This window comes from Leptidea sinapis, chromosome 1, assembly GCF_905404315.1.
Source record: "Leptidea sinapis chromosome 1, ilLepSina1.1, whole genome shotgun sequence".
In the NCBI taxonomy this organism is placed as follows: domain Eukaryota; kingdom Metazoa; phylum Arthropoda; class Insecta; order Lepidoptera; family Pieridae; genus Leptidea; species Leptidea sinapis.
The window spans coordinates 33629325-33654408 of NC_066265.1; the positions used below are offsets into that span (position 1 = coordinate 33629325).

Here is a 25084-nt window from a genome sequence, read left to right on the forward strand (position 1 = left end):
ATAAAATGTCTCTCAACAAATTCAAAGCCAATACTAAACGTAAACTTGTAGAAAAACTTGTGGCCGGCGTCGTGGGGCGGGTCATTCCCTTCCCAAAAATATGGTCGGATGGTCGATGATCCTGCTATCGAAAACTGTTGTCCTATGAATGAACGGATTGAATAAAGCGTCCCACACTCCCACCATAGAGATTTTTTCTTGTTAGAAAGTTGAGTGTCTTGTCAAAAGAGAAGCTGCTCAAATTTTGTTACATAGTAGTATGTGTAGCGATCTTAGATTTATACGTCTAGATAGTGTCTTGTTGTAAGACACCCGATAAAAACGGGCCAGGAATACTAGTTTAGTGTGCGTGACGTTACACTCGCTATTTGTATGGCACTTTGTGTTAGTGTGCGTGCATTGCTCAAAATAGAGGTTAGTTCTAAACTCAATTTTTTTCGACGTTTTCACAGCTGTCCTAGTCTCACTAGATGTATTAAGGTAGCGATATCAATTATTATAATAAAAAATTCTCAATGAATGAGCTTAATCTAATATATAAAATTCTCGTGTCATGTGTTAAACATTGAACTCTTCCGAAACGGCTTGACCGATTCTCATGAAATTTTGAGTGCATATTCGGTAGGTCTGAGAATCGGACAACATCTATTTTTCATCCCCCTAAATGTTAAGGTGGTCCACACGATTTTTTTAATTTGTTTGATTATGAGTCAGCATTAAAAAATACATACTACTTCAAATTTTCACCCATCTACGATCAACAGTTACTTTTGTATCGCGATTTTTATATCGGCAATACAACGTTTGCTGGGTCAGCTAGTTTAATATATAAAATTCTCGTAATTCTATATTTTTTTTATGCAAAAGGAGGACAAACGAGCGTACGGGTCACCTGGTGTTAAGTGATCACCGCCGCCCACATTCTCTTGCAACACCAGAGGAATCACAGGAGCGTTGCCGGCCATTAAGGAAGGTGTACGCGCTTTTTTGAAGGTACCCATGTCGTATAGTCCCGGAAACACCGCACAAGGAAGCTCATTCCACAGCATTGTAGTACGTGGAAGAAAACCGCACTGTGGAGGACCGCCACGCATCCAGATGGTGGGGATGATATCCTAACTTGTGGCGTGTCGTGCGAAGGTGGAATCAGGTGAAACAGCTCTTTGGAACACTCCCCATGATAAATGCGGTAGAAGAGACACAATGAAGCGATGTCTCTACGCAAAGCCAACTTTTGAATTATTTTGTCTATTTTCCTTATTTTTTAAGTTGTTTCGTTGAGTGAGCGCTCATGAGTCTTGCGTTAACTGTTGTTATGTATATAACAGGCACGTTAAGAAATTCCTAAGCCACTGGCTGATCATCCACTCTTTACATAAATTTCTGCTAAAAAGTCCTTTATTAACTTTACGTACTTTACAGTTATTCATTTGGTACTCACTTTAACTAGTTTCGACTTAGCGCCTTCCTTCTTTTGTTTTCTCTTTTTGCTTGTTGTTGATTTTGTTCTTTTAACGTCGGGCGTCATCGTCGAAAACTAGTTGTTACTTTCCCTACTTTTATGTTACAGCATTATTTCACAAATAATTTGCATACCTGAAGTTGATTTAAGATATGGTGTCATCATTTGTATTTGTGACGTTCATAGATCAAAGCAAAGCATTATGTCATATATGAAAAAAGAATTTATTGAATTTCTAATGCCGTTTGGGTACTAAAGATGTAATAATTGTTCAATCAACAATATCATTTAGAACAGCGAATATGGAGTAAGCGTTGTACAGAGCCTGAAAAAAAAACATTTTTGTATGACTACTGTTGGTTGATTTTAGCCCGTCTTATCTCTAACTAATTTAATTATATAATTTAATAATATTGAATTAATAATTTAGAAGAACAGAAAGAAAAGTTTTGAAATCAACTTTATTAACATTAACTTTACTTCTAGCAACACACAACATACAAATACCTACGTGTTTGTAAATCCCCCTTTTTTATGGAAGTGGAGGACAAACGAGCGAACGGATCACACCTGATGTTAAGTGCGTACCGCCGCCCATTTTCTCTCGCAACACCAGAGGAAGAACAGGAGCGTTGCCGCACATTTAGAAAGTTGTACGCGTTTATATGGTTGTATCCATGTCATATCGTCAAGGAAACAACTCATTAGAAGCTCATTTCACAGTTTGGTTGTACGTGGAAGAAAGTTCAATGAAGATCGCACTAGAGAACACCTGACTGAATTCAGTTCAAGCTCTTGGGAACACTCCCCGTGATATATGCTGTAAAAGACTCACAATGAAGGGACGTCTCTACGCAACACCAAGTGATCTAACCGTTCAGAGCACTGGATTCCCTACCATTCGAGTAGCTGAGCGTTGCATTTGGTCAAATGCTTGGAGCTGATTCTAGGGTTCTCCACATCAGAGATGACAGCAATTAAGGGGAATGTTGTCAAAGAGCAGTGATATGACAAAAGGGGTCCCTTGTTGATTTGTCTATGGCTAAAATAAATTATGTTAATTCTACAAATGAAGTTAACCTGACTGTATGTTTGTATACACATAACGCTGATACCACCAGCGCTTAGCTTCAACGGCTTCTGTGCAGCTCGTATAACAATGAGAAGATCTTTCTGCAACTTAGCTGGCCACGAAGTCCAAGATGAGTCGAATGCAGCGTCAGCAATACCCTGACTCTATACACAAAAGTCTTTGGTTTTTATTTAAATTGAGGTAATGCTAATTTAATAATTTCACGGCATACTGGGTTTGATTTTATTTTTAATTACTAGCTGAACCGACAGACATTTTTCTGTTCATAATAAAATATCTAAACCAATGAAAGAAATTGGAAATAAAACATCAACATATTGAATTATCCATATATTATGTATTAACGCATCCGCATTTCTGAAGAAATATCGTAAAATCCGTTCATAGCTGACCTCTACTGGACACAGCTAACATTTTTACCAAATTTCAAGTCTCTGAGCCTATGGCTCCGGAGATTATGTATAATGCCGTGTCTACATATAACGAACTACGGCAAAGGAATACTTACGAACGAAAGACACAAATGCGGCGCCAAAGATAACACTAATCAGGAAAAAACAACTGATTTTCTGTGTTGAAGCTCAAACGTACCAGCTAAATGAATTTAAAAATTTGAATTTGGAGTTCTTAATCAAAAAAGAGAAAGATATTTCAGATCAAGCCAGTACGTACAAAACGCCAATTTCACATGTAAGGACCTAATATTTTATAGCAGGCCTGTTAAAAAAGATGACATCTGACTGATAATTCACGTTTCAGACTTCATGTCACTGCAGCCAAGCCGTCATCTTACAGGTTACAGTAGCGACTTCAGTATTTCAACCTTTTATGTTTTATGTCGGGGTGATACCTGACGTATTTTGCATACTTTACTCTCCAGAGCTTAAAATAACTTATTGTTTATCGCCTTAACTATTTATACTTACTTTTATTATCAACGTATCTCCCAAGTAACAAAATATGTATGCGTTAAGTAACGCCATAAAGAGATACGCCAAAAAACTTGCTAAAAGTATTCTCTGTTCCAATCCAGCCTACAAAAGAATAAAAATATCATATCAGAACTAATGCGAAATTTCTACTGTGTATTTTGTACATACCACTGATACCATTAAGGCACTAAGACAGAGCTCTATTGTAACTGCCAAATTCTGTACCAAGAAGAACTCCTTAAAAATACTGGTAAATTGTTTGGAATATCTGGAAGAAAACATCTTTCTGTAACTCGAAAATTTTATATCTTGCTTGTAAGTTAAAGCAACCAACCCTATTAATCGAACGTGCTTTTTGATTATGTCCTTAAATTCCTTTTTCATTGTTATTTCGTTTTCAACAGAATACACTAGATTTCTCATTCGATCTTGTAAGTCATCTAACTGATCACAAAAGTACATAATTATCGTGCAAACAATGCCTTGAATAGCAAAAGCTCTGTACATACAAGGAATAAATGTTACTGCTAATAATTGCATCGAAATTAATAGATTCTTTTTGTTCTTTAAAGGGTTAAATGGCATCCATGCCTCGACTGTCATCTCTCCTCTGACGGTACTCAATAAACAAAATGCTGATACAATAGATGTTGAAAGAGCGGTTATTACAATAATATGTGATATCATAAGTCTTTTTCGTCCTTCACTGACTCTATCACCAGAGTTTTTTATTTCGTTTATTAATATTTTTAAATCATTTCTCTTTAAAACGAAAAATGCTGTTTTCAATACGAAATTGTACGCTACAAGTGTTTTGTCCAGATTAGACATGAGAACGACAAAATCGTTTTTAAATTCATATGTACCAATACCCGTGATTAAGAGATACAGCATTGATAATACATGGATAAACATTTCGTAAATATAATAAATTATTTTACGATTTCTAGAGACATTTGTGTCTGGCCACAAGCCAACATAATACAAATATTTTTCATTAAAAATAAAAAAGTCTTCGTGAGCTCTTCCAAAAAGATTCAACTTTAAGGTTTCCATTTCGCAATCGAAAGTAAATAGAAGTTGCTTTAAATCAAATTGATATTGCACAGCTCATGAACAACTTTAACTAACAAAGTTTTCACATTAAATCATTTTATTATTTACGAGCAATTTGTAATTTTATTGTAAGCTCAACTGGTTAATCAGAAAAGTTTTTTGAATTACAGAAGCCGATCAATTGCAAGTTACGCCCGCTTAGTATTGACGACAATATAAATAAAAAGAATAGCGGTTCAATATAAAAGAAATAGGGAATTAAAACACACATATATATATTGACACGGGAGTGGGTCAGGGATTGGAAATAATACTCCGCTTATAGGAACGAGTCTTTTATTTGCGTTCACTTTTTCTGAACTTTCACTTCGCCGGTCTGCCGCTGTTCCTCTTGTGGGCGGCAGTACCATCAACGCGTCACACCGCACCGAACACTCAGTCTCTTCTATCTTCTTCTTCTTGGAACACTTCCACTTTTCACTACTTCTTCTTTTCTTCTTCTTCTTCTTTACACTTTCGAGTCAGAACTAGAACTGCCGTAGGCCACGCTTAGTACGGCTTATATACCCCCGGATCTGTTCTATTTTTAAAATGATTCTCCCATTCCATCTTTAAATTTAAATAGTACTAGAAAATTCTTTTAACTACTTTTATCCTGCTTACACATTTTCCATCCTTTTTTTCTGTTCGATTTGATCCTGAACTTACTACTTAATTTCCATTAACTTAACAAAACCCATAAAATTCCATACACTGGTAGGTGTATTGAACCCGGGTCTACAGCGTCTAAAGTAAACACTTTTCCGCTGAGCTACGAGTATTGCTGACGGAGCTGTTGAAATTAACAATGTCTTGAAGTTTGACACTCTCGTCATTTACGTTGCAGCGTTGCTACGCATCACTGCCCCCCCCTAAGACATGATCGTCCCGATCATCGTTGCTTCCGTAGTACTTAGCCACCCGATCAACATGTACGATTTTCGGGGGACTTCGAGGGGTACGCTGGATCCTGAGAGTCACATCATTTATCCTTGTGATTACTTTGTTTGGTCCCTCCCAACTGAGTTGGAGTTTCGGAGACTTCCCCTTTCGCCTTACGGGATTGTGTAACCAAATCAGGGTTCCCTCTTGAAAACTAGGACTATTAGCTCTTCGATCGTAGCGGGTCTTCATCTGTTCACTTGCCTTGAGCCCAGTTTTTCTAATTTCCTGGTACATGTCAACCATCTTGTTCCGTAACTCATCCACATATTATGTTATACTTTTCGGAGTATCTGGTGGACAGCCTGAGAGTAAATCAGCTGGCAATTTCAATTCCCTTCCAAAATTGGCATACGGAGGAGTCACCGTAGTCGTCTCGTGTATTGCGGATCTATACGACATTAGAAACAGTGGAATGTACTCATCCCAGTTATCCTGATGACTGTCCACTACTTTTGCCAGATGACGCTCCAATGTTTGGTTAAACCTCTCCACCATCCCGTCCGACTGTGGATGGCGTAGTTCTGGTCTTATGGATTCCCAAGATCTTGCAAACTCTTGAAATAATTGTGACTCGAAGTTCCGCCCTTGATCACTGTGCATCTCCAAAGGCACACCGAATCTGCAGAAAACTTCATTCACCAGCTTCGTCGCGACGGTGACTGCTTCTTGATTAGGTAGAGCAAATGCTTCCGGCCACTTCGTGAAATAATCCATCACCAACATTATGTAACGGTTTCCAGCTTTGGTGACTGGAAACGGTCCGGCTATATCCAGAGCTACTCTCTCCCACGGAGCCTCAACATTATACAACTTCATAGCTCCTCTGCTCCGGGTCTGAGGTCCTTTGACAGATGCACAACTCTTGCATTTACGACACCAGTCTTCCACATCATCACGGCAATGCAACCAGTAAAATCGTTCTTTAATTTTTGTGAGAGTTCTTTTTATTCCCAAATGTCCACCTGAAGAACTATCGTGATAAGCTCTCAGGATCTCGTTCACCTTCACCCTGGGAACGACCAGTTGCAGATGGCAATCCTTTCCCTTCGGGGTTTCCCATCTCCGGCAGAGCAACCCGTCATGCATCACCAAACTGACCCACTGTGCCCAGAGACTCTTGGTAGCCATCCTGTGTCTAGCTACATCAGACCATTTTGGTTTAAATGATCCACTTGCTAGCCAATGTAAAAGTGGTTGAAGATCCTTATCATTTTCCTGAGCTCTCCTCATTGCATCGTTGCTCCAGTTCTCATCGATCGAATCTGTTCTGATCAGTCGGATTATTGGATTTTCTTTCTCCTCCTGATGCAATGTTTGCATTCCGTCGGACAAGGTCTTCTAGATAAAGCATCTGCGTTTCCATGAATTTTTCCTCCTCGATATTCGATTTCAAAGCCATACTCTTGAAGTTGCTCAATCCATCTGGCCACTTGTCCTTCCGAATTCTTGAATCCTAGTAACCACTTCAAGGCAGCATGATCATTCCTTATGAGGAATTTGCGACCCAACAAGTACTTTTTAAAATGTTGTAATGTCTTCACCACGGCAAGTAACTCCCTACGAGTTACACAGTAGTTTATCTCCGGCTTCGATAAAGATTTGCTAAAGTATGCAATTACAACTTCTTGATGAAACTCTTCTGAGATAACACTCCACCAATTCCATAATTGCTAGCATCAGTATCTACTATGAATCTTCCCTCCGTGTCAGGATATCCGAGGATAGGTGATTCACATAGTCGTTTCTTCAACTCTAAGAAAGCTTGTTCGCAGACTTCATCCCAGAAAAAGGCTCTTTTCTCCTCCGTCAGTCGATGTAAGGGCTTAGCAACATCGGAAAACCCTTTCACAAAGCGTCGATAATAAGAGCATAGTCCAAGGAATGCTCTCACATGTGTCTTTTCTGTCAGCGTCGGCCAGTCCTTGACAGCACTTATCTTGGCAGGATCCGTCGCAACGTCTTGCTCCGAGATAACGTGCCCCAAGTAATTCACCTGACATTGAAAGAAGGAACATTTCTTTGGACTCAACTTCAAGTTGGCACCCTGCAGTTTTGCGAAGACTTTTTCGAGCTTCTTAAGATGATTTCAAAACTTCGTCCCATTATGATTATGTCATCCAAGTAGACAAGGCAGGTTTCTCCCAACATACCACCCAGCACATACTCCATCAACCATTCGAAAGTAGCTGGGGCGTTGCATAATCCAAAGGGCATTGTTTTGAACTGCCATAACCCTTTTCCGGTTGAAAAAGCATCTTCTCCTTGTCTTTAGGGTCCAGATCAACTTGCCAGTAGCCACTTTTCAAATCCAGAGTAGAGAACCACGTCATGCCACAAAGTGAATCTAAGGTGTCATCGATTGTTAGCAATGGATAACTGTCCTTCTTAGTAACATCATTCAGACGCCGATAGTCCACACAAAATCTAGTTGATCCATCCTCCTTCTTCACCAGAACCACTGGAGAACACCATGGACTCGACGACGGTTCTATCACTCCATTTTCTTTCATATCCCGAATCATGTCTTCCACTTCTTGTACGCGTGCAAACGGAATACGTCTTGGTCTCTGCCGTATCGGAATGGTGTCTCCTGTGTCGATCTTGTGTTTCACCAAACCAGTTCTTCCGATGTCTCCGTCGTTCTTCGAGAACATCCCGGCGTAGCGTAACAGGAAATTTCTCGCTTTTTAATTGTAGCTTGGTAAGATTGTCCTTACAGCCATCCAGAAGTTTCTGTATGTTCACATCCTGGCTTGCAGCTACGGTCTTCCTCCCTTCTTCACACTTTCTTAACCAAGCTATTTCCTCACAAGCTCCGATCACTGTCCCCTTCCTAACGATTTGCTTCTCTTCATGAGGATTAAACACGGGAACCATCGCAATTTGGGAGTTTCCCACAACAGTCCTGGCTGGGATCCATGTCGTGTCCGATGTCTCTCTTTCAATTATAGCGCAATTACAGGATCTTCCTCTGTCATTCTTTGGCAGGACTACCGGGACTAAGGTCTGCGATCTCGGATTTAAGGTAGTGTCCCTCAAGCACAGCACTTTTCCAAAAATTCCGCCTTTTATTGGAATTTCTTCACCTCCATGCTTCAATACACCGTGTTTCATGTCAATGGTACACTGATGATTTCGAAGAAAATCCAACCCGATGATGCAGTCATCTGTTATATCCGCGATTACCACTTTTTGCCAGTACAACGTATCACCGATTTTTATGGCCACGATCATCTCTCCCTGGACTGGTATGCGCTGACCGGTGGCTGTTGTGAGTGTTAAGTTTACATTTTCTCGCATATGTCGTCTTCCGATGCTCTCTAGTCTTCTTTGGCTAACGACAGTGCGTGAGGCTCCCGTATCCAAAATGAAGCGGCAAGATTTTCCATTTACCATTCCTTCTATAACTAAAGTGTTTCCGTCACATGTCTGCTTAACGAAAATCCTTGGGGCTTTGCTTCCACGGGCCAGCGCCCACCCCACTGCCCTGGCCTTTTCTAGTTTTGCTGCTGCTCCAGCGGTGATGTTGAGACCGCCGCATCCTTCCTACCTTGCGTTATGCTCTCACGCCTGGGGCAAGTGCTCCTGATGTGTCCTCGCTCTCCACAGCCAAAGCATACCGGGTTGTATGCTTGCTTTCAGTTGGTATCTGCTGGTACGATTTTGCGGAGTCTCAACGCCCGAGAATCGTGGCGTACCGCTTCTACTTCCAACGCATGTGCCACCGCTTCCTTCAAGCTGGTATGATGACTTAATCGTACGGCTGCTCTAACTTCGGCGTCCCGTTTTCCATCGATGAACACTTGGAGCAACATTTCTTCTATTGCAGTTGGCGACGACTGATTTGCTTTACGCACGAGTTTCTCAGCTTCCACAGACCACTGCTGTGGAGTCTCGCTGGTCCTTTGACTGCGGTCCTTAAGTTGCGCCTGGTACACATGCTCGAGGTGTTTATCACCATAGCGTGCCTCCAATGCGTCAAGAAGGTCCGAGTAGGTCACTTCCTCCTTCCCAGCGCCGAGTGCTTCCAATACGGAGAGTGCTTCGTCACGGAGTGCTAGTGTGAGGGCAGAGTGCGCTTCTTGGTCACTCCAACCGCTGGCTCTTCTGACCGTCTCCAATTGTAGCTTCAAGGCAGCCAGGAGGTCTTGCCGTCGTAGCGGGGTACTTTTAAATTTCTGGTCGATGTGGTTCCGCAGGTGACTCTTGTGTTGACTGAAGGACACACGACCCTCCCACTGAGCTGATTAATGGTAACTTCCATCTCTCCCATCTTCCGTTGAAAGTTTTCTTCAACTTTGTCCATCTTCTTTTCCACACTGTCAATTCGGGCGATCTCTTTTACCATAGCGTCAATACGGGTGGAGTTTTTCTGCACAACGGATAGAATGTCTTTGGAGAGGCCTTCATGTAGGCCTCGCAGCTGCTCCTCCTGTCGGCGTGCTTGTTCCTCTTGTTGGCGCGCTTGCTCCTCTTTCAAGCCTTGTAGCTGTTCCTCCTGTCGGCGCGCTTGCTCTTGCATCATGGCGGCCATCTGCTGCATGAGCGCGCTGATGTCTACGGCAGGAGCCTGCGGTGCTAACACGGTCACACTGAGTCTAGAGCCGGATGCTTCATGTAACTCGTCCTCTGCCGCTGCAGCTGCTCCTGCTCGCGTGGTCACTCCCTTCTCGTTCCTGGGCACTAATGGCATCTTTCCAATCCCACTTCTGACACCAATTGACACGGGAGTGGGTCAGGGATTGGAAATAATACTCCGCTTATAGGAACGAGTCTTTTATTTGCGTTCACTTTTTCAGAACTTTCACTTCGCCGGTCTGCCGCTGTTCCTCTTGTGGGCGGCAGTACCATCAACGCGTCACACCGCACCGAACACTAAGTCTCTTCTATCTTCTTCTTCTTGGAACACTTCCACTTTTCACTACTTCTTCTTTTCTTCTTCTTTACACTTTCGAGTCAGAACTAGAACTGCCGTAGGCCACGCTTAGTACGGCTTATATACCCCGGATCTGTTCTATTTTTAAAATGATTCTCCCATTCCATCTTTAAATTTAAATTGTACTAGAAAATGCTTTTAACTATTTTTATCCTGCTTACACATTTTCCATCCCTTTTTTTCTGTTCGATTTGATCCTGAACTTACTAGAAATTTCCATTAACTAAACAAAACCCAAAAAATTCCATACTAAAGTAAACACTTTTCCGCTGAGCTTCGAATATTGCTGACGGAGCTGTTGAAATTAACAACGTCTTGAAGTTTGACACTTTCGTCATTTACGTTGCAGCGTTGCTACGCAACAATATACATATATAATATAACGGCTTTACCGATTTCATTCAACTTTTTCTTAAATGTTCTATGTAGAATATTCTTACATTTAAAAACTTAACGACTACCTTTACTTATGACCTTTTTTTATGTAACCCTAGTCCCAGCGTTATTTAAAATAACTTGACTTGTTTGGCAATAAGAGACATATTGCATACCGCCAGGTTTAGATATTTTTTTTATATTTCGAACAAAATAACGTCTGCAATAATATATCTAGCCTGTCGTCCGTCCGACTGTCATTGTAAGTGTTGTATCTCATCAACTGTAATAATTAGTTAGCTAAAATTTTCACTGAGTGTGTATCACTGTTACCTAGATAACTATAAATTTAAAACGCAATTGTGTGGTTTTATGATACCACCTACGACGTTATGTACACATGGACATATTATCATTCGCAGTCTGATAACGGAACGGCAAAAGTGTGCAAAAAGACAATGTAAGCACTTTTCTCCTTAATCGTGTGTCAACTGTATTTCAATCCCCAAGCCTAAGAGTACTATAAAATAGTGCTCAAATAATACATTAACGACGCAAAAAAAGTTGGTGTGACCTATCACCGGTATGTTTATTTATTTATATAATATTGTATATAATTTAATAAATCGAATATTATTTCCTTAAATATGGTACAATTACTGACAAGTGTTCACATCCCTTTCTCTCCCGCTTGTCAGAATGAGACAGATGAAAGGACGCGACAAGCACACAGTCAGAAATGAAAACTATAGAGCCGCTCTTTTTTTAAAGGCTCAGTGAACTATGATAAGCATTATTGTATTTTGTGTACAAAAAGTCATTGGCAGTGAATGTGAACGGCTTACAAGAATTGAAACAATTACAAACTAGTCCTATTTACACGGTATCACAGACGTGTCGCTACTTACTGATAATTGATACTTATTTTACATCGCATCGATGTTTTGATACCTTTTTCACAAAAGTCAGTCACTTCTTCATAGCCAATACCCCAACAAACCATCACTGAATTCTACTCTTACTGCTTTGACCACCTTCTTCGTACGAACACTACGTGGACGTCCAGATCTTTTTCTGTCACAAATAGAGGAGGTCTCATTGTACCTATTAATAGACCAGAACGCAAACATTTTATTAATACCAAGCGTATGGAGAGTTTTATAAATTGCATTTGGCTCCATACCTACTTTGTGTAATGCAATCACAGCGATTCGGTTCTCTATATCACCCCATTCCATTTTAATATCGCATTTTAATATTGTACAATGATTAGCGCCAAAATGAAAAAACTCATATAAAAATAACAGATTCCAAATTCAAATGAAATATTTTGTTTACTTTTATTGGAACAGTTTTTATGGCCAGACTAAGTATATTAGGAAGCGAAGGAGAAACCATATCTGCAATATTTATGAAAAAATAGCTCAATGAAGATGCATCAGAAAAAGACTATGAAAGTAATTGCGACTATTTATCAGAGAATGTAGACGAAACTCTAAACAAAAGGCACAATTTGCTCATTTCCCCTCCCGCCATTTTTAATCGTAAAATAAACCAAAATATTAAAAAAATCAAAGAATATTACCACAATTGAGGTTCATTAATTTTTTAGCTCCATATAATTTTATTGCGGAAGAGGACGACAAACGACCAGACGGGTTACCTAACGTTAAGTGTTCACCGGCACCTACACTCTTTTGTAACACTAGAGGAATAACAAATTGTATACACCTCGTATGAAATTATTTGGGTACCGATGTTACGTCCGGTGGAAGGTACCACGGAAAAAAGCTCGTACCAAAGTTTGTAAGTGGATAAACATTACTTAAACAGCGCACCGTAGATGAATGTCAAACATTCAGATGATGAGCATGATATATACCAGTTAGTGGCGACTGGCGCTTAGTGCGAAGGTGGGATGAATAACATTATAACGCTCCGGAACATTTCTCGTCATAAATGCGGTAGAAAACCCAATTTCTCAGGAAATATTCGGATTTTAAGGGAAATTCTTAAAAAAATACACATGCAAAGGTAATAATAATTTATTGTTCTGCAATATAGTAGACATATAAAATTAATCAGTCTATAAAACTCATGAGAATGATTCATGAATAAAAGTTATCTTAGTTTTCGTACTGGAACTAATATTCTTGCATTTCTCTCGCAACAACCTAACTAATGTTTTTGGTCCACAGCAGTAGAGGTTTATGTGGTACCTGAAATATAATATATGTATTTATTGCTGTTACATGCAGTATCACACCAGTAAAATGAATTTACAGCAGTGGAAGGTTTCTTTACACAAGATACAGGCTAGTTTTGTAGCCTAATTTTTTTCCGTGATACAGTATTGTGCATACATTATTGTGATTCGGTTTCAATGGCGCCGTAGCTAGTAAAATTACTGAGCTAGTGAGGCTAAGGCTGAGATCAATATAGCGTGCTCAGACTTTACTAACGTAAAACTTAGCTGAGATCTAGCTTTAGGCAATCTTTGACTTGGTATTTATAGTCAGTTGACAGCTGAGATTATAGTGAGCTGAGTGTGATTTAGTTTACACAGCCCAATAGAAAGGTCAAGCGCACGTTTCATTATACACGGTACATTGTCCATTATTATTAAACAAACTTTTACATCAGAAAGTATACTAAAATATAACAGTATCCTAAACCTACTATTAGTTTTATTGATACTGGAAATCGGAAAATCAACTGGAAATCGATGAATGATTTATGAGAAATGCGGATATGTTAACTTATTTGGTATGAGAAACAGAACGCATTTTTAGATGTGTGACAGCAATGGGTGACAGTAGATAGTGATTTACACGGGATAAAACGTCGAACAACAAACTGTTGTGATGACGCAATTTATTATTGATCTCTTATTTGTTCGGATTATAAGTAAGTAAAATAGTTCGGTCGTCAAAAGTCGTCGGTATGGTGGACTTAAGTGCGAGCTAAACTTAAAAGCTATGTTTATAAATACGGTCTTCGACTCAACTTCCTAGGTAGGTCTGAGCAAAGTCTAAGTTCGCTCTAGAGATCACAGCCTTATCCTATAACTCAAAGTGATGAGCACCTTGCGATGCCGCTAAGAATCCGCTTAAAACAATAATCCTGAGCGGCACAGCGTTGTAGTAGGCAGGGCTTATTACTGACCATCAGGTGATCGTCTTGTCATTTTAGACGTGTGTGTAGGACTACATCTATAGGCTTCCTAATAATATTATGTATTTCTCAGTAGCGAAATCCCGAGTATTAGCTTGGAACCTAATTTCTTAGCAATGTTTGTTTTAAGTGGACATGAAGTGCCTAACTTTTAATATTATTTTCTTCTATGAAAAATATATCAGGCAGGCAGCTGATAGAAACTAAAATCAAATTAGCAGTAAACAAATAAATTTGATAGTGCTTCGAATGAAATGTAACAAAAGGTAAACAGAATTAAAAAAATAAAACAAAAATTATCATAAATTCCGATACACTTCTAAGTTATTGTAATGTTAATTTTTTTACGATACATAGAGACGGAAGGAAAGGAATAAACAAAAAGATTGTTACCCTGGATAAAGATGAACCCAATATCCAAAAACTCTATCCCAATGCGGCCTTCCTCTTCTAATTCGGCATCCAACAAGTGGATAGTTTTTAAGAACATCAATATTTCGTACCACATTACTTCTAGCCTCACAGTCATCTAGTACGTTACGCTTCAGATTTGGAGTAAGCAATGCCATTTCTTCCTCACTGATTTTGAGATGGCCACTATTATCTTTATTTAAAAAAAATCTGCCGTTTAGTTCCCTTAAATCTTTATTAGTATTAATTTTAACAAAGAGCTTTTCTTTAATATAATTACTTTTGAAGATATTTGCTTTCTTATTAATAAAGCTTCTTCTATTCTTCGATTTAAATAGTGTTAAATCATTGTTGTTTTTAGCTATAAATGGCACACCTTTTTCATTGACACATATAATATGCTTATTGCTTGTAACGTATAATTCTAAATGTAGTCTATCTGGTTTGTTAGCGTTTCTCAGTTCTAACATAGTTTTGTTTGCTAGGTCTGCCAGCCAAGATATTTCGTTTTGGTTACGGACTATCCATATTAAGTGAATTCTTCCCGGAAACTGGCTCCTAGGATATCTGTAATCCAAATTTTAAAATTTATTACTTTTGCCTGCAAATGTCTTTTGTTAAAATAAATGTTTATGTATTTTTTTATTATGGAATAGGAGGACAAACGAGCGTACGGGTCACCTGTTGTTAAGTGATCACCGCCACCCACAATCTCTTGCAACACCAGAGGAATCATAAGAGCGTTGCCGGCCTTAAAGGAAGGTGTACGCGCTTTTTTTGAAGGTACCCATGTCGTATCGTCCCGGAAACACCGCACAAGGAAGTTCATTCCACAGCTTTATAGTACGTGGTACGTCCGCCACACATCCAGATGGTGGGGATGATATCCTAACTTGTGGCGTGTCGTGCGAAGGTGGAATTCGGCGGCAGGAATCAGGTTAAACAGCTCATCGGAACACTCCCCGTGATAAATGCGGTAGAAGACACATAATGAAGCGATATCTCTATGCAACGCCAAGTGATCCAGCCGTTCACAGAGCACTGGGTCCCCGACAATTCGAGTTGCTCTACGTTGCACGCGGTCGAATGGATCGAGCTGATACTGGGGTACGCCAGATCAGAGATGACAGCAATACTCCATGTGCTGCCGGACCTGCGCTTTGTAGAGCGATAGAATGTGGCCCACATGGCTTGAAGTATTGCCGTGCTCTATTAACGATGCCCAGTTTCTTCGAAGTCAAATTGACTTTGCCCTCCAGATGGCCACGAAATTGGCAATCGCTCGAGATTTCGAGACCCAGTCTTCCGATACTAGGCGAGGCTTTAAGGGGAGTGTTATCAAAGAGCGGTGATACGACAAATGGGGTTTTTTTAGTGGTAAACACGTAAACTTGAGGTTCAATTTACCCCATTCCGCGACCTTCTCAAGAGAGGACTCGATAGAAGACACGCTTCTCCCGGCACTGGTCGACGATTCCCGAGAGACACCTGCATAGCCCGTGTATACGGCATCACCAGTGCTGTCGTCTGCATAGAAATGTATGTTATAGAGGTGTCCAACATATCATTGATATGCAGAAGAAACAGCGTGGGAGATAGCACACAGCCTTGAGGCACTCCAGCAATCACGGGCTTCGGGGTCGAGCAATATCCGTCGACAACGACCTGTATGCTGCGCCCAGCGAGGAAGCTGGAGGTCCACTTACACAAGCTCTCGGGAAGCCCATATGATGGAAGTTTTGAGAGGAGCGCCTTGTGCCTTACACGATCAATGGCCTTCGCTATATCCAGGCTAACTGCCAGGCCTTACCCCTTGCTTTCGATAGCCGCCGCCCATCTATGTGTTAGGTATACCTAAAGATCACCTGCCGACCGACCATGGCGAAAGCTGTATTGTTAGTTGTTGATCAACTGGTGACCCTCAAGGTATACCAAGAGCTGGCGGTTGATTATCCAACAAAGCTCCAAAATCATGGAGAGCAGGGAGGTAATAGCAATAGGCCTGTAGTTTGTCGGATCCGAACTATCTCCATTTTTTGGATCGGATGGGCTAACTTCCATGAGTCAGTCAACCACGCCTTTTGAATAAGAGTGCCGGAATAAACGCGTTAGCACCGGCGTCAACTCAGGGGTACACGTTCTAAGCACGATTGGAGAAATGCCATCTGGCCCAATCGACTTCCTGACGTCCAACGAAGACAGAGCTCGCCTAACAGTTTTCTGTCTAAACTGTACTTCAGGCATAGCTCTGACACTGCGGGATGGTCGGCGGTGTTTTTCCGTTGTCGTCAAGAGTCGAGTTGGAAGCAAAAAGAGCGCAAAGGAGATCGGCTTTCTCTTTCGCCGTGTGGGCCAGGGTGTCATTCCTCATGTGCAACGGCGGCAGGGACGGCTGGTTGAAGTTACCAAGAGCAGCTTTCGACAACGACCAGAACTTGCGTGTTCCGGTCGGGTAACTGGAAAGCTGCTCACCGATTTTGACGACATGCTTCGATTTCGCACGGGTGATTAGCCGCTTAAAAAATCTGGAGCCACGGTTATATTTCCTCTTAAGAACTTTGCAGTTCGGATCCTTTGTGCCCAGCGCCGTAACCCAAGTTCGATACGCCTGTTTTTTGTAGTCAGATGCTGCTTTAACTGACGCATCAAACCAGGGCTGTGATCTGCCACCGATCGGTACTACAGAGCTTGGTATAAAAATATCCATGCCCTGTAGTATCACATCGGCTACTGCAACGGCGCAGGCACTAGGATCTTCCAATGGAAGGAAACCTTGCCCCAAGGGTAGGATGCAAAAAAGGAACGCATCCTATCCCAATCTGCTGACTTGTAGTGCCAAACGCGGCGAGTCGCTGGTGGTCTGTGACGTTGGCGTCTGATAGGCACTACACTCCTGACCAGGCAATGGTCGGACGTTCCGAGAGGGGCGTCGACTGTGACCTAGTAAGTATCGGGATGTGTAGTCAGCAGAAGATCTAATAAAGACGGTATGTGGCTTTCCCCATCCGGGAGCAGCATTGGCGACTCAACCAATTAAGACAGACCCTACGCCAATGCAAAATTATGCACAGATCGCCCTGCGTAGTCTGTGGTACGTGATCCAAGCCATTTGGCATTGTGCCCGTTGAAATCACCAGGGGATCTGTGCAAGCTTGTTATCAATTGCCGCTTGAACGCTCAATTTTGTACCCGGGGTACGTTAAATATGACGTACCTAGCGGTACGTCTACGTCTACGTCTACGGTCCTACGGTCGAGATATCTGCGTCTCCGTAAGGAAAAACAAGGCCGGCTGAGCCGTCTCAAGGTGGTGGTGGACGGCGTTTAATTTGGAGTGAATTCCCCTGATGTTACAAAAGTCCACATTAAGCGTGGAGCGGGGTGCCGTGGTATTGCTACCCTGTTTGTACTTTGACATGCGCGGTACTCTGTCCTCCCCAGAACATAAGGGGCAGCCCGAGCGATTCTCGGGGAGGGATTCTCCGGCTCTGGTAGAGCCGGTACCCTCCTGGGTACTATCTCTTTTAGGACCGCTTTCATAATCTTGTTGGGAGGAAGGGGGGTGGGGGGAATGGCCTCCAGTCCTCGACACTTACCTATGCGAAACATAGCGGCGCTATGCCTCTACTTCACGCCGGTATTCTGTGCGAGTGTGGTAATTAACCCGGACGAGTCTGGCCCGATTGTGCTGACGTCATAAGACGGCAGCATGACTCTCCCACTTCTAAAAAGCCCTTAGTCGCCTCTTACGACACCCATGGGCCTGGGACTCCAATATTATTTTTTCGCAACGGGGAAAGTACAGAGCAACGTTAAGGACAGGTTTAACTTTGGACTTGTCACAGATTTTTTGCAGCGGTTCTTCGTAATATAATTATTAATGTAATATGTTATATCAAGTATTAAAATTAGCAATTAGATGTGTAATATCCTCCCAGGCTAGACTCCAATCAAATTCATTTCATAGGTCATAACTTATTAGTTTATCCCAGCAGCCGACCCAAACCACATCATCTCTTGAGGATACTTTTATCTATAATATGGAATTCTATCGATATGCGTTCGCCACACTCATACAATTCCGCAGGTCACTGGAACGCCTTGCTCACAAACGGTCGGTGAGTGTGTTGGTTAAAACGCGCTGCTGGTTTGCATATTATTATTGCGTTGATTGCGCATTGGCTATGTTCGGATCCCTGTGTACCGCAAGTGTATCCAAGCCTTTATTTCGAAAGTTATGGTCGTTTTTGTTTATTGCATCTTTCATTTCTTCTTTATCTAGAGTAACAGCTATGAAATACCTGGAGGCAAACACTGATAGACTCGACAACTCCTGAGAAATCTACTTGACCGTGCGAAATTCACTGGTCGTAACGCAGCGCGATGAGGTTTAGATCAAGTGCTGGGTTACTCTAATTTGTTATGACCTTTCGTGTGAAGCTTTTGGTAAAATTTATACCAAATAAGATTGATGGTAATTAGGACTAAGAAAATACCTGTAAAGATGTCTGAGCAAGGCTACGAAGGGTGTTATACCGACGCCAGCCGCAACGCATATAGCTATCTCCTGTTGGCTGATACCTTCCATTGGACTTGAAAACGGCCCATCTACCAACATACTAAACGACAAGAATTTTTATGTACAGCTCTTTATATAAAATAGCTCTATCTAATCAAGAATGACAAAATAATTGCTTTACATAATTTAGCATGTGCAGTTACCAAGGCGCCGATGTCGCTGTGCGTAAGGGAGATTGGGACAAACTTAGATAATTGTAGTTTTATCAGTAGGTTTCATAGCACAAAATGCTAAATAGATGGCTACCAAAGAGGTGGTGAAATTACTGGCTTACAAAAACTTAACATCTCATGTCTCGAGGTGACGAGCGTAAGCCCGCAGCCACTCACAATTTTTAGTCCAGAACTTTAGGCTAGAACTTCGAGCGGAACTCGATTGTAATGGACAGTATCACTTATCATATACAACGATATAGTGAAGCTGAGGGGTGATACCGAACTTAAAAAATACCCTGTTGGTAGCATTAAATAACTCAAGTTGTCAATGATACTTAGGCTGAGATCTATAGAGCGCACTAAGACTTCGCTCAGACTTAACTTAAGTAAAACTTAGCTGAGTGTGATAAAACGTAAACTTGACTTTTGTATTTAGTTGTCTTAGCATAATTTCAGCTGTAAAATAACTAAAAACTAAATTAATGATTATGCTAAGCTTACTCTTAGCTAAGTGTTACGTAAGTAAAGTGAGAAAAGTGTAAGTACGCTCTGATCTCAGCTTTAGCGATTAAAGTTAGTTTAGTAAAACCGTTTTTTTTGAGTTGAAATCGTTTTTTTTTTATAATTTCTACATATTAAATTGTAGATAAGAGACACTTAATTCAAAGTTGAGCGCAATGACTTGCCAACAAACTATAAAAGTTTGGCTAGATTTAAATTATCATTTAAAAACCTCATTAAAATTAAAAAAATAATAATAACAGTAATTATTATATCAAGTGGACGTCTTGCTCGTCTCTTCATTAGTTAAAAAAAATTCAAACAAAAATTAATAAAAATATAAAATTAATGTTTAAGACTTAACACCATCATCCTAAAATAAATCATATTCTCACTAAAGGTCGTGGTGGCCTTGTTCCAGTAGTAGCTTCTCAAGCGCTTCGGTCCAATCTCCTTTCACTTTAATCCAAACCTCGAGTTCTCCATCATTATCTGGAATCTGCAACACTAATATGATTTCAGAATATATTTTTATATTAAAATTTCTTCCGAAATCTATTTGATAACTAAAGAGAAAACATAAATGAGCTTTTTCAGATTTAACATTTCTAAACAACATACGTGCTAACGCCGGCGAGACAATCAAGACATCTGTGAGATAAAGCCAACTACAGACTCCGACTTAAAATGAGTCAAAAACTCAAAAATCAGAGTTTCGTTCTCAACTATTTCTTCCTCCAAAATAAACCAATTGTATAAAAATATTGGAAACAGAACTTTAAGGGAAGGATTAGGATATTCTGAGACAGAGTTTTTTTATTTATTCGTTTGTTGATGTCGAACAGAGAGACACAGATAATGACCATTTTCATCTCATTTGAAAATAAATTTATAATAAAGAAAAAAGACGAGAAAATTCGTATGGAAATATGATCATTAATGTTTCCTCAAGATCAGAATTGTTGCATTCTTGTATATGAGAAAGACGGGCCTCAATGGGTCCACGGATCAAGAATATATACTGGACAAACTATTCAATTATAGGCATAGTAAGCACAATGTCAACAATACTGATCAATTTGTTATTTTTAATTAATTTTCCTGAGGAATTAATTATACAATTAATTTGTACATAATCCAACTCTACATAAACGCAAAAATATCAAATTGTTTGGATTCGAAAGAGCGACATGTCTATTTCCTAATATACTAATAATATACAATCACTGGCTTTGTTTGTATATACGCTAGTAAATTGTAAGTCTTTGAATCGAACATTTAAATCGGATTTTGTCAATATTCAATAGGTTTTATTTATAGTTAACTAGCTAAGAATTTTGTTTTAGGAGTTTATCGTTTATTAATTAGAGATTGACTGTATGTGTGTGTATAGAAATCCGTTATTTTCAAAGTAGTAGATACCTATACCTGCTGCTACTTAGAAATAATCAGCATTGAGAATTCATTTGTATTTTTTAGTGTGAATTAGAGGTTGAAAGTTTAAAATTTCGTAAGGCAGTTCGTCAATTTTGCAATGATAAGCCACAGTGAAACGTGGCAAGGTCGTGCTGATATATCACTATTTATCTACTATTAGTATTTAAGTGCCAAAAAATCGGTAAAAAAGTAGCACAATCATAGTAAACAGAAGGTGCAAATGTCACTGTATTTATTAATATTTTAAACATAAAGTATTTGCGTAAAAGTTACATTTTTCATTATTTATTTATTTAACCCGACGTTTCGGGAGCTTTGCAGAACACGCTTTCAGTCCCCCTGTAGTTGTTAAGTATTTTATTTAAATGTATTACTCTCGCGTTAATCAAAGAAAATATAATTTAAATTTTAGAAAGTCCTCCCAGAAATTATTGACATATTAATATGATAATATACATATTAATGAAAGTGAAATTTATCAATGATTTCGTTATTTTTGTGAGAGAATTTTTGTCATTACTATTTATTTCTTCTCATAATTCTGTGCAATGTTTAAAAAGGTTTTTTTTTGTATTTTTGTAATAATCGTATAAAAAGCTTTTGTATAAATTATATAATCATCTACAAATGGTGGCTGACGATGCTCTCATTTCTAACCGTAATAACTGATTTATTTTCTAATATCTAACCTTAACAACGGTGAATGGATGCCACTCTATTGACGATATATCACAACACTGCAGCAGCACGTATTGTCCGACGCGCCACGAAAACTGTTCCCCGATGCGCAAATTCAAACTAATTGTCCTCCCCGGCATATGACGCACCTAAAAAAGTTGTTAAATAAATAAAACTGATGGAAGAGTTAGGTGATCACCGCCATTCACACCCTCTTGCATCACCGGGGGAATAACAGTAGCATTGCCAGTCTTTTAACACCGGACATCTAGATGGTGGGGATGATATCCCTGTTCGAGGCTTGTTGTGCGAAGGTGGAATTGGGCGGAATTTAACGAATCGACCCTTGTTCACTATAATTTAAGATGGAAAATCGTGGTTTACTATTATTGTTTTGCAACTTGCGTATAAAAAAAATACCTAGATTGTTAATATGTACCAAAATTTATTATAATACCACTATAGTATACCCGTGACATTACAATGTCACTAAAATCAGGCCTTTAAGTTGTAAGAAGATTAACAATCTACTAGTGAAATTATAATATCACGGCTTTGACAATATACATACGATATATATATATAAAGTAACTAAAAGAGTAATTATTTCAAATACTGTTCTTAATTGACCCAATAATGTAATTAAGTCAATTATGGAAATCCATCGAGGTATTCTATAAAGCGGGAATTAATCTGTAGACAATGATAGCTTCTCTTTAATTGCATACTCTGCAACGATATAAGAGGATTAGATACCGTATATATGTTACTGTATTTGTTAACTCAATGTTTCTTAATTCCATACTGACTTTTATCGAAAATGTAGCATTTTAAAAGCGGTGCTTAGGCCACCACATAATAATCCCTTTGACCCCAACACCTGGCAAAACAATTAGAGAGTGTGCAAAACTGTCACAAGTTTGTTCTTTTTTTGCTAACATAAATTTTTTGCAACATAAATTTTTTGCAACATAAATTTTTTGGGAACATAATAATATAGTTATTATAAAGTTTCCCCGCTTGCATTATAATATAGCCTTAACTTAGGCTAATAAGTAATTCCACATTAACTTAAATTGCTAGATAGACTAAACTATAATGTATCTATAACCACTTTTCTTAATGTCTCTTTTATGAGGCAAACAAAGGAGGATGGCGAGAATGCATGTATTTTGGGAACTACTGGAAGAAGTGGCGTACACCATGGAAATTTATTATATTATTCATTATTGTAGAACATAACAAGGCTAAGAAAAAAGCAAATCGTAAGTAAGTCTAAAAAAGTGGGAGAAAAAATATATACCTAAAAGTATAATATAACCTAAAATTATTAATCAAAATCTATTGTTCAATCAATAATATGTATCTTAGGTCTATGCCTTTCTTTTGACTCCCATATCTTAACGCCTCAATAATTTTTGTACAACCATGGTATAAAACTTTAGTTTATAATTAATTTAAACTTGTACTTGTACGATGCTTCCTTAATTTTTAAATTATGTGGGTCCATTCTCACCATTCTCCTTTGTGATACTAATATTTATTCATTAAGTAAAAGTATATTCTTTCAAAGTTTTGCAAAAATACAATACCAGTCTACTAAACATAATGTAACCTTTGCAAAAGATGATGGCTAGATGAGTACCTAATAAGACTCACTTCTCAAAGTGACGAGCACAATAATATCAAAAATCAGATTTCTTAACAGTTCACATGATTAATTAGAAAAAAGTAAATTCAAATTCAAATTCAAATATTTTTATTCAAAATAGGATTTATAATCACTTATTGAACGTCAAAATCTATCACCCATCATTAAACAACCATCAAGCTATAGGAAACTTCAAAAAAGCACGCACACCTAAAGTGACCGGCAACGCTCCTGTGATTCTTCTGATGTTGCTGGAGAGCATGCGCGTTTTTTATACTATTTTATAATTTACATAGTAAATTATCCAGTCTTACATTATTTATACGTCTAGACTATGACAGCTGTGAAAATGTCAAAAATAATTGAGTTAAGAGTTAACCTCTATTATGAGCAATTCACGCACACTATAGTGTCACACAAATCGCAAGTGTAAGACTGAGCTTGTCACGCACATTAAAGTATTAAACCTGTTTTGATCAGTTGTCTAACAACAAGCGACTCTATCTAGACTCTATAAATTATGTAAACATCCAGTACTCACCCATATAATTTGAACATTTTTTTGATTCCTCACAAATATCCTCCACACGAGATCTATAAAGTAATATGTAAGCGGCAGGGACACCCACAGCCAGGTCTAAAAACAAAATAAACAAAATTATTTATAATTAATGCCATACTTTCAACTATCTTTTACACCAGTAGGTAATAATAATAATAATATAATAATAAGCATATTTATTCAAGAGTTATAGATTGCATATTTTAATGTGTTAGTAACTTAAAAATATACCTTAAACTAATGTGATTACTTAAACTATAATCTTGATCCCTCCGATCATATATCCATATGCCTCATATATGCCTCCTCCATCTTCTTCCACAACTCTCTATTTTTTGTTTTCTCTAGCCAGTTTTTACCTGCCACTGTAAGAAGGTCATCACTCCATCTCATTTTGGGTCTGCCTTGGTATCTGTTACCTGAGGGACCACTCCATGTTTTCGCTTTTAGTGTCCATCTTTGGTCTGGGACCCTAGCCACATGTCCTGCCCATTGCCATTTCATTTTTAATACATGTTCAAGGACATCTGTCAGGTTTGTTTTTTTCCTGATGGTTTTGTTGCGGATTTTATGTATCTTTCTGAGCCTCAAGATACTTCTGTTCATGGCATGTTGTGTTGTTAGTAACCGATGTTTAATTTTCTTTGTGTGCACCCACGTTTCGCTTGAGTATGTGAGGCATGGTAAGATACATGTATCCATTACCACCTTTTTTAACTCTAAGCTGAAGGATCCTTTTAATATTTCTTTATGTGACCAGAACTTATTCCAAGAGCTTTTGATCCTTCTTTCTACTTCTTCTTCGTTACTATTAGAGTTAAAAGATATTTGCTTCCCAAGATATACATAATTTTCTACAAATTGTATCTGATTTGAGTCTATTTCTATAGGCTTATGATGGTTTTCGTTTTACTGGTGTTCATATGTAGACCAACTTTTTTGCTAGCATTATTCAAAGCTTGCATCATTTGCTCTAGTTCTGAAGCCGAGTTACCAAAGATTGCTATGTCATCTGCAAATCTTAAGTGACTTAGTGAAATGATAGCAAACCATAATAGATCGGACAATTCCACTAAAAGACTTTGACACAAACGCATAC

At 39.1% G+C, this 25084-nt stretch overlaps 2 protein-coding genes across 4 annotated transcripts in view; both read right to left on the bottom strand.

Moving 5' to 3' along the window:
- Positions 1-1526: 1526 nt before the first annotated feature.
- Positions 1527-4543, bottom strand: LOC126965142 (uncharacterized). Its single transcript, XM_050808613.1, has 4 exons — positions 3822-4543; positions 3656-3755; positions 2543-2698; positions 1527-1787 (listed from the first exon to the last, which is right to left on the bottom strand). The coding sequence occupies exons 1-4, from the start codon at positions 4541-4543 to the stop codon at positions 1734-1736; spliced, it is 1032 nt and encodes a 343-aa protein (XP_050664570.1). The 3' UTR covers positions 1527-1733.
- Positions 4544-12867: 8324 nt separating this feature from the next.
- Positions 12868-25084, bottom strand: part of LOC126966228 (NADPH oxidase 4-like) — a 37520-nt gene continuing 25303 nt past the window's right edge. Inside the window, exons 7-12 of one of the 3 annotated variants that reach the window (XM_050810183.1) lie at positions 23965-24060; positions 21784-21921; positions 20053-20156; positions 18919-19041; positions 14406-14990; positions 12868-13057 (exon numbers count right to left, since the gene is read on the bottom strand). In XM_050810183.1, the coding sequence (XP_050666140.1) occupies positions 12934-13057; positions 14406-14990; positions 18919-19041; positions 20053-20156; positions 21784-21921; positions 23965-24060 (1170 nt within the window). In that variant the 3' untranslated portion in view covers positions 12868-12933. Of the gene's footprint in view, positions 13058-14405; positions 14991-18918; positions 19042-20052; positions 20165-21783; positions 21922-23964; positions 24061-25084 lie in introns of those variants that run through there. The other 2 variants (XM_050810200.1, XM_050810192.1) reach the window with 2 other exon arrangements.